The sequence below is a fragment of the Heteronotia binoei genome, chromosome 12, assembly GCF_032191835.1.
Source record: "Heteronotia binoei isolate CCM8104 ecotype False Entrance Well chromosome 12, APGP_CSIRO_Hbin_v1, whole genome shotgun sequence".
In the NCBI taxonomy this organism is placed as follows: Eukaryota; Metazoa; Chordata; class Lepidosauria; order Squamata; family Gekkonidae; genus Heteronotia; species Heteronotia binoei.
In genome coordinates this window covers 6307969-6320066 of record NC_083234.1, presented here as the reverse complement: position 1 = coordinate 6320066, position 12098 = coordinate 6307969, and the positions used below count along the sequence as shown (strand labels likewise).

General features: G+C 48.8%; 1 protein-coding gene across 6 annotated transcripts in view; it reads left to right on the top strand.

The window, feature by feature from the left end:
• The window catches only part of NCAM1 (neural cell adhesion molecule 1), a 370188-nt gene that overhangs the window by 337977 nt on the left and 20113 nt on the right, over nt 1-12098 (top strand). For 4 of the 6 annotated variants that reach the window (XM_060250575.1, XM_060250573.1, XM_060250574.1 and 1 more), the window contains 2 exons: nt 2285-2409; nt 3616-3796. In XM_060250575.1, coding sequence (XP_060106558.1) covers nt 2285-2409; nt 3616-3796 — 306 coding nt within the window. Of the gene's footprint in view, nt 1-2284; nt 2410-3615; nt 3797-9352; nt 9557-12098 lie in introns of those variants that run through there. The other 2 variants (XM_060250577.1, XM_060250576.1) reach the window with 1 other exon arrangement.

Below are 12098 nucleotides of genomic sequence, written 5' to 3'. Positions count from 1 at the left end.
GGAGCTAATGGAAGGGCTACAGCTGGTGGCTTATTGTTCCAGGTGTTGTGCCTAGCCAATAAGACCAGAGCTGCTCCCATATAGAGGCAATTCTCTGTGCAGTTCTTGTTGCTGCTGCAAATTCAGTTGCATAACAAAACATCCACAGGTTTTTTTGCCTCAGCCTTCCACAGCCACCATTTTCTCCCCTTCCACTGATGAGCATTTTTTTTAAAAAAATAATCAGGAATGGTTAGATTGCTATAGCATTATAACAGTACAATGATCTATTGCAGCAATATTTACCGGTTTCCCTGCTTTCTTTTATTAAAAAAAGAAAGAAAGAAAACCTGTTGCCCTTCTCTTTGGGAACCTATAAGGGAAAGTTTACAGCCTGCATGCTTTGCTTTATGCTGCAAGGAAAAGGTTAACCTTTCACAGTGAGACAGACAGACACAGATTTCATAATAGGGGTTGTCAAAGTTCTCAGGTTTCAGGCCTTGATTTCGGATCCCCAGCCTGGAGCCTGTAACAGCTTTACTTCTGTTTAAGTCTTAACAAAAACGGCTAGTGATTTTTTAAAAAAATGAAAACTGTGATCTAGTACATTGTTGCAATAGATATTGCGCTATAGCACTACTAATATTCAAAAGCCAGAAAAAATCCCTTGGGGAGGGTTGGCATGGTGGCTGCAGGGGCTGAAATAAGGGGAAATGGTGGCCGTGTGGTCAGGCCTTGCAAAAAACCTTCCAACCTAAAAGCACATTAGCTGAGATATCTCTGAAAAGATCATGGCAAGCCATGCTTAGAAAAGATCTCAGCAAAGCGGGAGGGTAACGGCATGCTCTTCAAAGCCAAGGTGAAGCAAAATGTCTGTGGGGGAGCAGCCCAGGTGTGGGTTCTTCATTGATTTGTGATTGTGCAAATGAGGCAATACTGTAACGCTACAAGAAGAAGCATCATGTTGAGGACAGGGAATACAGACTGTTAGGAATGAGCAACTTGAGACACGCTCAAAGGCTATGGTATTGGTTGACTTGGGTGGGTAACCCTGTTCTTAAGGCAAAGTGACTGGAGGGCAATCACCAAAGAGCAGGAAGCCTGTAATGCAGGATGTGATTGTAGGAAAGGACAAACAAAAGCGGAGTGCAGATAAGAACAGGCTCTTGGGACAAAATTAGCTGGAGAATATTTCTATGGAGAACATAAGGCTGTCCAGAGTTTGCAGTAGCCAAGCTGAGCATCCAGCAGGGAGGTGGAGAGTGGGAAACGGACTTCTCCTAAAGACATTTACAGAAATAAATCTGACCCATCTACATGGCCAAATAATACACCTCTGGTGGCTACCATGTTTTTCAAAAATCAGGTTCCATGACAGCTTGGGACAGTTGTAGGTCAAAAGAATCCGGGATCTAGTCCTGCGGGTTGGATCAAGACAAATTTTCCACTAGTGGAAAGGGAGGTGTAACTTCTGCTGATTCTCCCTTTTTGCCGCAGAGCCTTAAATTGCCCTTCAAACCATTGGGGGGGGGGGGCTGTTCCCCAGGAGCTACAATTTGGGAAGATTAATAGACTGCACTAGGAGGTGGGATTCAGGGAAATTCAGCTCTGCTTTCCGTTAGCAGAAAACTTAATCTGGATCCAGCCTTGTGGATGGAATAAGAACATAAGAGAAGCCATGTTGGATCAGGCCAGTGGTCCATCCAGTCCAACACTGTCACACAGTAGCCAAAAAACCCAAGTGTCATCAAGAGGTCCATCAGTGGGGCTAGAAGCCCTTCCACTGTGTCCCCGCCAAGCACAAGAATACAGAGCATCACTGCCCCAGACAGAGAGTTCCAACGATGCTGTGGCTAATAGCCACTGATGGACCTCTGCTCCATATGCTTATCCATGCCCCTCTTGAAGCTGTCTATGCTTGCAGCCGCCACCACCTCCTGTGGCAGTGAATTCCACATGTTAACCACCCTTTGGGTGAAGAAGCCCTTCCTTTTTTCAGTTCTAACCCAACTGCTCAGAATCTCTCTTGAATCTCATTGAGGTATTCCAAAACCATCTTAGCAGGCAGACTTCAAAACACTAAACTTCCCACTCAGAGCATGTTAGCATTGCTCGTTTTCTAAACTGTGGTTCAGAAGGCCTTGCCTATAAGGGACGTGTGAAATTTATCCCAGAATTCTAGAGCTGTTCAAGTTTGAGGATTGTGGGTTTCCATGTATTGTTTCATCCACCCATTGTGCTGGCTGATGATTTATCGCTGCGCACGTGGCCTGAACGCTAAACAAGAACAGCTTTGTCCTTGCAGGGGAACCCAGTGCTCCCAAGTTGGAAGGGCAGATGGGAGAAGACGGGAACTCCATCAAAGTGAACCTCATAAAGCAAGATGACGGAGGATCCCCCATCCGGCACTATCTCATCAAATACAGAGTCGTAAGTTCACCTAGACCAGGCTGATGTTTGCCTGTTCTAACCTTTCGCACTTTTCAAACAGTTGCCGTCTGCTTCTCTCTGACAAGATTCTCCTGTTCCGCTTCGCTTCCGTGCAGAGAAGTGTCTGCGCTGACATTCTCGGCATGCTGGTCCCCGTCTTTCTTGGCGGCAATTCAGAGGTCACTGGGATGCGCTTCTTTGATTGCTACCCCTTCCCCCCCCCCCCCCCCGAAATAGGATCACTCGCAGCGATTGTCGGGCTACCAAAGCTCTCCATGTATCAGGAGGTCCATCGGTGGGGCCAGAGACCTACCACTGTCTCTGAATGTGAAATTGTTGGGTGACCCAGTAGCTCTGTGAGCGTGCCTTGTTGGGCTTGGATATGACCGTGGCCACTTCGGAATATATCACGTGGAAGTCGGGGTGCACTGCCCTCGACTGGTTCTCATGGGCCACCGAGAATGAGAAATTGCAACTTGTCTATCACTGAGTGACTTGGGGCCCCTTGAAACAGTCTCCTTGGCGTGATTCCCATGACTTGAGATTGCAAAAGCCGAGAATCAGAGAGGGGTGAATGGGGAGGAGGAAGAAGAAGACGACCGTAGATTTATACCCCGCCCTTTTCTCGGAGTCAGTCTCCGAGTAGCTTACAATCTCCTTTATCTTCTTCCCCCACAACAGACACCCTGTGAGTTGGGTGGGGCTGAGAGAGCTCTCACAGCAGCTGGCCTTTTCAAGGCCATTCCAGCAGCTGCAAGTGGAGGAGCAGAGAATCAGACCCGATTCTCCCAGATAAGAAGAAGAAGACTGCAGATTTATACCCCGCTCTTCTCTCTGACTCAGAGACTCAGAGCGGCTTACAATCTTCTCCCCTATATCTTCTCCCCCCACAACAGACACCCTGTGAGGTGGGTGGGACTGAGAGGGCTCTCACAGCAGCTGCCCTTTCAAGGACAACCTCTGCCAGAGCTATGGCTGATCCAAGGCCACTCCAGCAGCTGCAAGTGGAGAAGCAGGGAATCAAACCCAGTTCTCCCAGATAAGAGTCCGCACACTTAACCACTACACTGCACACTTAACCACTACACCAAACCTGCCCTTGTCCTTCAGGCACACACGGCCCTGTCTGCCATCATGGTTCACCGCTAAGCTGCCTTCTCTTGTCTCCTCTTCTTCCTCCCTCCTCCCCCCCCCCCATTTCTACAGAAGCACTCCTCGGACTGGAAGCCTGAGATAAGACTCCCTTCTGGCAGCGACCACGTCATGCTGAAGTCTCTCGACTGGAACTCTGAATACGAAGTCTTTGTGATTGCCGAGAACCAGCAAGGGAAGTCCAAGCCCGCCCACTATGCCTTCAGGACTTCAGCTCAGCCAACCATCATCCCAGGTACGGCAGCGTCCAGCTTCTTACCATCAGTTTCTGCTTCAAGTTAACGCAATGGCACCACATCCCTTAATGTGCTTGAGTTTAAAACAAACAAACACACACACACACACACACACCCCAAACCCCTCAGCGACTTGCTTGCTTACAGCCATCTTCATAACCGGTTTCTCGTGCCAAGCCTGATTTCCTGGGCTCATACATACCGAATGCGGTTGGTTGACACCTGCAGTATGTATTCCCATCTGATGCTCTAGCCCCCTCCCCCTGCAGAAGCCTGGAAAGAGTTCATCTTTGTAACACTTTGTGAAATGGTTCAAGCCAGTCAGTTGTGGCGAAAGGAGAAATCCTATAGAAAGCAAAACGTTCTTATAGAATCCTAGAGTTGGAAGGGGCCTCCAGGATCATCTAGTCCAACCCCTTCACAATGGAGGAAACTCACAAACGCCTCCCCCTAAATTCACAGGATCTTCATTGCTGTCAGATGGCCATCCAGCTTCTGCTTAAAAACCTCCAAGGGAGGAGAGCCCACCACCTCCCGAGGAGGAAACCTGTTCATAGAATCATAGAGTTGGAAGGGACCCGTTGGAAGGGAGTTAGAGTTGGAAGGGATCCGTCGCAGCCAGTCAACAGCCAGTACTGCAAAGGAGTAGAAAGATTTGACTGACTATGCTTAGGAATGTTCGGTGACTTTTGAGTTTTGTGGCATGAAACTTAAATAGGTGAGATGTTTCAGAAGTGTGAATTGTTCCATGGCGCCTGCTGATTTCTGCTGGCTGCCTTTTATGTTAGCTGATGCTTGTTCTGTAGCCGTAGGAACATCCAGCATCAAAGCCTGCGTTCCCGAAGCTTGATCTCACCAGGAGAGTGCACCTTTGACAGTCCAGTATTGCGTTGGGTATGGTTGTTGTGTTATCTTAGCTCCACCGCATCAGACGGAGTCAGCGGAGGAGAGCTGCAGAGTTGTGGTGCCATGTCTCTGGAAATGAACGGTTAACAGCATTCCGATCTGTTTGTTGTGCCATGAGGTGGATCTAGCTAGCGATCCACCAGATGTCTGTAGGAGAAGCTGGTAGCTTGGCAACAGCGGAATGTTCCTTTTCAGTTTCCACACTCAACACCCTGTTTAGTAAGCAACAGAAATGACACTTTATTGTAGAAAAGCTCATTGTTCGTCTGCTTAGCGCTCTTGGTGTTTTCTGAAGAATTGTCTCAGTGTAGCCATTTTAGCACGGCCTGTTTCAGGGGAAAGGTGGGGCATGTAACCCGTGGCAAAGCACCCATCCAAATGTAGGGCTGTTCCCCCACCACGGTCCTACACGCCTTAGCGACCAAAAGGATTTCCGGGGTGTGAGCTTTCAGGAGTTGGAGCTCCTTGCCAAAGCTAGCTGTGTTCTCCTCAAACTAAGATGGCTCCTCTCTGAAACTATCCCCGTGAATTCAGTAGCCACAGATGCCCATTCTCAGTGCAAAAGCCAAAAAACCCCCCAACATTTGGAACTCAGGCTAGCTTACGCAGCGTGCTAAGGGAGGCTGAACTTTCTGACGTTCACATGTGGCACAAATTAAGTACACATTTATATTTAGCAACATGTATTTTCTTTCGACTTCTCAGAAAAAGGACCCAGGCGGTCTTGAGATTGCCCAGTACAAAAACTTAGAAGCAGGTTGAGGCGTTATGGAAATAGCCTGGTGGTATAAATGCTCAGGGCTGCCTTTTGAGGTAGAGGATGGAGCTTTTAGTGGTGCCCCTCCTTTCCCCACGTTCTTGGTCTTTCTCCCTTGCTCACAGATGGGCTGCAATGCAGTTTGCCAACTGAAAATTCATCTGACTAAGCAGAGACGTTCATTAACAGCGACATTCAATAACATTATTAAAACAACTGATGTTTATTTGTTATTTGTCTAAAACATTTCTAAGCTGCTTTAGAGCGTTCCATTTCCCCATGCCTAAAGCTCTTAATGTTCCCCATCATCTATCGGGGGGGGGGGGGGGAATTCTAGCTAGAGCATAAATGAATTGGTGGCGGGGACGTATAGATCATTAGCATTTGCTCGCAAGAAAACTGAATGTAAATCACCCTAATTGGACCACCATTTCCACCCCGCCCTTTGCTCCAACCTTCCAATTATTGTTAGATTTCATGGCTCCAGGGAAAAACATCACCGGGGGATCCGTGACAGTTTGGCAGGCTGAGGCTTCCCCTAAATGCCTTCCGTTTCAGCGCTGAAACGGGAGTGTCCCCGAAAGACAGATTTCAAAAACGAAATTTGAAAAGAAGTCTGAAATTCACAGAGATTTCCGCGCTTGAAAAGTTCGGCAGATGCACAGATGAGATCCCAGTTTTCATTTCATCTGTATGACGCAAGGGCAGACCTGCCAAGGTATCCTTGGCCAGAAAGGAAACTCTGACAGTGAAATCGATACAGAGCAGTGAGAGCTGTGGAAGTCGGCGTAAGAATGGCGTAAGCAGCAGTGGAGCAGAGGGGAAAACACAAGTGGAAGGGGAGGGTGGGCATGGTGCTTTTTCAAGGAGCTCTTGGTGTTTTCTTTTATCTGAGAGAACTGCTGCTGTTGCACACTGCTGCTGTTGCACACGTATTTAGACCAAGGTGGTGGAAGGAAAGGAAAGATCCCCTGTGCAAGCACCAGTCGTTTCTGACTCTGGGATGACGTTGCTTTCACACTGTTTTCAGGGCAGACTTTTTACAGGGTGGTTTGCCATTGCTTTTCCCAGTCATCTACACTTCCCCCCCCCCCCCCCAGCAAGCTGGGGTCTCATTTGACCGACCTCAGAAGGATGGAAGGCTGAGTCAACCTCAAGCCGGCTACCTGAAAACCCAGCTTCCACTGGGGATCGAACTCAGGTCGTGAGCAGAGCTTAGGACTGCAGTACTTCAGCTTTAACACTCTGTGCCACGGGGCTCTTTAGGTGGTGGACAAGGTGCTATAAATAGCCTAGAAGGACTGGTCCCCATCCAGAGGACTACTTGTCTGGGATTGGAATATGAGGGACTGGCTTTGAGGAGGAGAGGAGGAGAGAATCCGGTCCCTACAGGACAGAGACAAATGAAGAGAGACTGGATTGTTCAGATGGGTTGGCTGTCATTTAGTGATCTGAAGGAAGAGGGGAAGAATCTGAATTAAGGGGCACAACTAGATTTGAATCCGGTAGTCCTTTAGAGAACAAGATTTTCAGAATATAAACTTTTGAAGAAGATGCAGATTTATATCCCACCCTTTTCTCTGAATCAGAGACTCAGAGCAGCTTACAATCTCCTATATCTTCTCCCCCCCCCCCCACAACAGACACCCTGTGAGGTGGGTTGGGCTGAGAAGGCTCTCACAGCAACTGTCCTTTCAAGGACAACCTCTACCAGAGCTATGGCTGACCCAAGGCCATTCCAGCAGCTGCAAGTGGAGGAGGGGGGAATCAAACCCGGTTCTCTCAGATAAAAGAGCTATGGCTGACCCAAGGCCATTCCAGCAGCTGCAAGTGGAGGAGTGGGGAATCAAACCTGGTTCTCCCAGATAAGAAAGCTATAGCTGACCCCAGGCCATTCCAGCAGCTGCAAGTGGAGGAGTGGGGAATCAAACCCGGTTCTCCCAGATAAGAGAGCTCTGGCTGACCCAAGGCCATTCCAGCAGCTGCAAGTGGAGGAGTGGGGAATCAAACCCGGTTCTCCCAGATAAGAGTCCGCGCACTTAACCACTACACCAAACTGTGCCTCCTCCATCAGGTACTTTCGTCAGAGCTTTAACTCTTAAAAGCTCAAACCCCTCAAAATCTTCTTGGTCTCTAAGGTTCTATTGGACTCAGATCCAGCTATTCTGCTGCAAACTAGTGCGGCTGCCCTCTGATGCTGAATTAAGGGATTAGTCTGTTGCAGGCACAAGATAGGAAATGTGGGAGCTGGGATGGGAGAAGAAGGAAAAGCTGATTGGGGTTGAGTCTGAGAGGACCTGGTGACGACGAGGGAGGCTGAAGGACAGCTGTCTCAGGACTCTGGTGGAAGGAATTTCACCCAAACGAAATGGGAGGCGGGAGGCTTTTCGTCTTCCGGACATTCTTGAACTTGTTTTGCTCAACTTCCTCTTAGCTCAGTCTCTTCCATCTCCAGCCCAGTGGGCCCCGCTGCACATGTGCATTTATGAAATACAGTCAGCCACAGCATAGCAGAGTCTACACCAGGGGTGTCGAACTCATTTGTTACGAGGGCCGGATCTGATATAAATGAGACCTTGTTGGGCCGAGCCATGTCGGACCGGGCCGTGTGTGTACCTGCTTAAGATTAGGTAGCAAAGATATAAACTTTATAAAGGACACAAACACAATTAAAGATTTTTTTAAAAAACTTAAAATAAAACATCCTTAAAACATTAGCACCCATTGGTTTTAAAGGTGCTTTCTTTGTATCTCTCCTATGGGAGCCAGGGAACTGGGCAAAGGAAGCTCTGGTTCTTTCCTTCCTTCCCCAGGAGACCAGGAGGGGGAAGAGAGTCAGCCAATAGAAGGAAGAGAGGCTTGGCTCAGTAGCTCTGCTGTGCGATTGAGAGAGCCTGGCAAAGCAAGCTCTCCCTCCTCCCCTTCCACCCTCAGCCAATGAAGAAAATAGAGACTTTGCTCTGTAGCTCCTGTGCGATTGAGCATGCTGTGATACAGAAGGAAGCAAGGGAGAAGAAAGAAGCAGATAAAAGCCAGTTGCTTGGGGGCCTGATAGGAGCCCTCCGGGGGCCTGATTCAGCCCCTGGGCCACATGTTTGACACCCCTGGTCTACACTTTTGGAAATGGCTAACCTGGGGTTGCAGACTGTAAGACAGACCTCCCAAGGAGTCCTTGATTTTTGCCTCCAGCTTTCTTGCGCGTCTTGAGATTGTCAGAGGGAGAAGTTCCTGGCGGGCTGCTGAGTCCAAGGACTGATAGCTGGGCAGGGTTGGAAGGCCGAATCCGAGTCCAGGCGAGTTTGTCTCGGTTCGGGAAGTGGGAGGTGGTTGATCTCTCTCTCTCTCTCTCTCTCTCTCTCTTTGCCAACAGAATCCTAATGGGGGGCGAGAACTGCCATTGTCAAATGCCACCAGTTCATTCCCATGTGCCTTGCCCCCTCCTCCCCCTTCTGAGCGCCCCACATTGCATTGCTCATTTCACTGTCCTTGGCTCGCTAATCCCCACCCTCCCCGGATTTCTCCCTCTTCCGCTGCTTCCGCCAGCTGTCACATCGACCCTTTGCGTTACTGCCGCTGCCGCTGCCGCTCCGTTCCTCTAACCTTTTGGATATTTTAATTTATACTAAGTTAAAGCAACCTTTTTAAATTCTTATTGTTTTTTCTACATTTATGACCTATTTTTTTCTTTTATCTATTTCTCTCTCTCTCTTTTTCTTTCTTTCTCTCTCTCTCTTTCCCCGATCCCTTCCCCTTGTTCCTTCCCTGTGTTCGTTGTCATAAACATGTCACCTTGGATCCCACTGGAAACATCCACTCTTCCACATGCACCAACATGGTTGTTTCAATTAAAACTTCTGCCCCCACTTGGGAAAAATTTTTTGGCCACTTGCAGCGACCTTGGGAAGTCCTACGGCCTCCTCATCTCCCTTGGTTCCGTTGCTTCTCTCTGCAGCAGCTCTGCTTTTACTCTTTTAGAAACTTTTTACAAACAACTCCATCGACAAGAGAGATTTGCTTTTGAAGACCCTGGTTTTTGCTGAGGCCCGAAAGCAAGATAGAATTCCTTATTTGCAAGGATTGCTTCTTGGGGGGAGGGAGGGGAGGGGGTGTTGAGAAATAAAGTGCAGAACACAAGAGATTGCTGTTTTATCAAGGGGGTAGGGCATTGCTATTTTGTAATGAAGAAGTGTGGGGGGGGGAGATTCAAAATCAGGCTTTTTTTAACAATTCTGTGCAATGCTCTCCTGTGCACGCATACACACGCCATTTTAAGCTGGATGTGATTGGATTGGCTATTCTTTTCTAACCATAGGATGAAACTATGTTTCTAATACCAGTCTTCCTTTGCATTCGCACGCAAAGCGGTTTGTTCATCCTTGAAAATAGTGCAGCAAAATCTGGCATTTGAAGGTTAAAATACAATAAAATAACACAAAAAAATACCAAGTTACCAGTCTGCGCGGACTTAAATCGACACTTGCAGACTTGAAGTGCCCAAACTGGGAGTGGATTACAATTTTCCTCCCCTCCCCGGGGGTTGTGGACTTTTGCTTTTCCCTGAATTTGGGAATCCATTTGAATTAATTTTTCCAGGTTGGGGTCCATGATGGGGTGAATTCCAACGCCAACGTTCACTAGAAAAAAATAAGTGGAAATTCAGTTGCTCCAGCGAAGTGAAACCAGGCAAACTAATCCCATTGCATTCCTGCCAATGTGTGGCGACAATACAACTTAAGTGTCACTGAGCACAGGGAAATTTTTGCTCATCTGCATCTGCACAGAGCTTTAAATTTGGGATCAGCAGTACGTCCCTTTGATGGGGCAGCTGACGATTCTTGGCATGCCGAGCGAGAGCCCGCCTGAATGACGCGCCAAGCATCTCCATCGCAGGGAAGGCAAGTGTTTTTCTCAGCCCTCTTTTGGGGTCTGTTTCATTGGGGCTACAAAAAAGGGTGTCCCGGCCCCACTGATGGACCTCCTGATAGCACCTGGTTGGTTTGGCCACTGCGTGACCCAGAGTGTTGGACTGGAGGGGCCATTGGCCTGATTCAACAGGGCTTCTCTTAGGTTCTTATGAGAGCCAAACCCATCCTCTGCTGTCAGCACAAAAGAGGAGATGGAGCTGCTCTCGTATCAGTCGCTGCTGCTGAAATGAAGGCGGCCGATCCCTTGTTTCTCCACCCGCTTCCTGGATCCCTGAGAGGCCCTCTCTTTCTCAGGGGACCCCAAAGCATGCTGGTGGCTCATGTTTTCTTCTCTGTCTTTCGGCTTGCTTTGCGCCCTGGGCATGCCGGATCGTGAGCGTGGCTGCAAAACTGCCTTCCCTTGGTCTTCATTCATTGAAAGAGTCAGATTTTGCCAACAAGGGCAACGATGGCTGCATCCTCAGTAGCGAACATCCAGACCGCTAGGTACAACCGCAAGGCAAAAATTCAGTCGCTCACAGCTGGAAAATTTATGGTGGCACTTATTATCGCAGCCTTGGGCAGGCGCACTGGGTAACTTGTTTGCAAGTCCAGTATGCCTGCAATATGCTCTACACAGTGTGTAGCAAGGAGTTTGCCTGACTACAAGCCTCCATTAATTTGCCCTTAGGTGAGGTCACTGTGGTTAGTGACTAGAGCGGAGGGGCCTCCACCTTGCTGTCTGGATGAATCAGACAGAGTCAGTTTGGTGCAGTGGTTAAGTGCGTGGACTCTTATCTGGGAGAACCGGGTTTGATTCCCCACTCCTCCACTTGAAGCTGCTGGAATGGCCTTGGGCCAGCCATAGCTCTAACAGAGCTGTCCTTGTGAGAGCCAGTTTGGTGCAGTGGTTAAGTGTGCGGACTCTTATCTGGCAGAACCAGGTTTGATTCCCCACTCCTCCACCTGCACTTGCTGGAATGGCCTTGGGTCAGCCAGAGCTCTCTTATCTGGGAGAACCGGGTTTGATTCCCCACTCCTCCACTTGCAGCTGCTGGAATGGCCTTGGGTCAGCCATAGCTCTCTTATCTGGGAGAACCGGGTTTGATTCCCCACTCCTCCACTTGCAGCTGCTGGAATGGCCTTGGGTCAGCCATAGCTCTCTTATCTGGGAGAACCGGGTTTGATTCCCCACTCCTCCACTTGCACCTGCTGGAATGGCCTTGGGTCAGCCATAGCTCTAACAGAGCTGTCCTTGTGAGAGCCAGTTTGGTGCAGTGGTTAAGTGTGCGGACTCTTATCTGGCAGAACCAGGTTTGATTCCCCACTCCTCCACTTGCACCTGCTGGAATGGCCTTGGGTCAGCCAGAGCTCTCTCAGGAGTTGTCTTTGAAAGGGCAGCTTCTGCCAGAGCTCTCTTAGCTCCATGTACCTCACAGGGTGTCTGTTGTGGGGGGAGGAAGATAAAGGAGATTGTAAGCCGCTCTGAGTCTCTGATTCAGAGAGAAAGGCGGGGTATAAATCCGCAGTCTTCTTCTCTTGGGATGGGCATAAACACTGAATATATATATTGCTTATAATTTTACATCTGGAATTCTAGCATCAACAGATGATGGTCTTGTCACCTAAACGTCTTCTGAGTGTGGTGGCAATCAAAAAACAAACTAAAACCTGAAGTGCAGGTTTTCCCCTCTTGGCATTTGCCAAAGCGTTCCCAATAGGCCGGGAACCCTA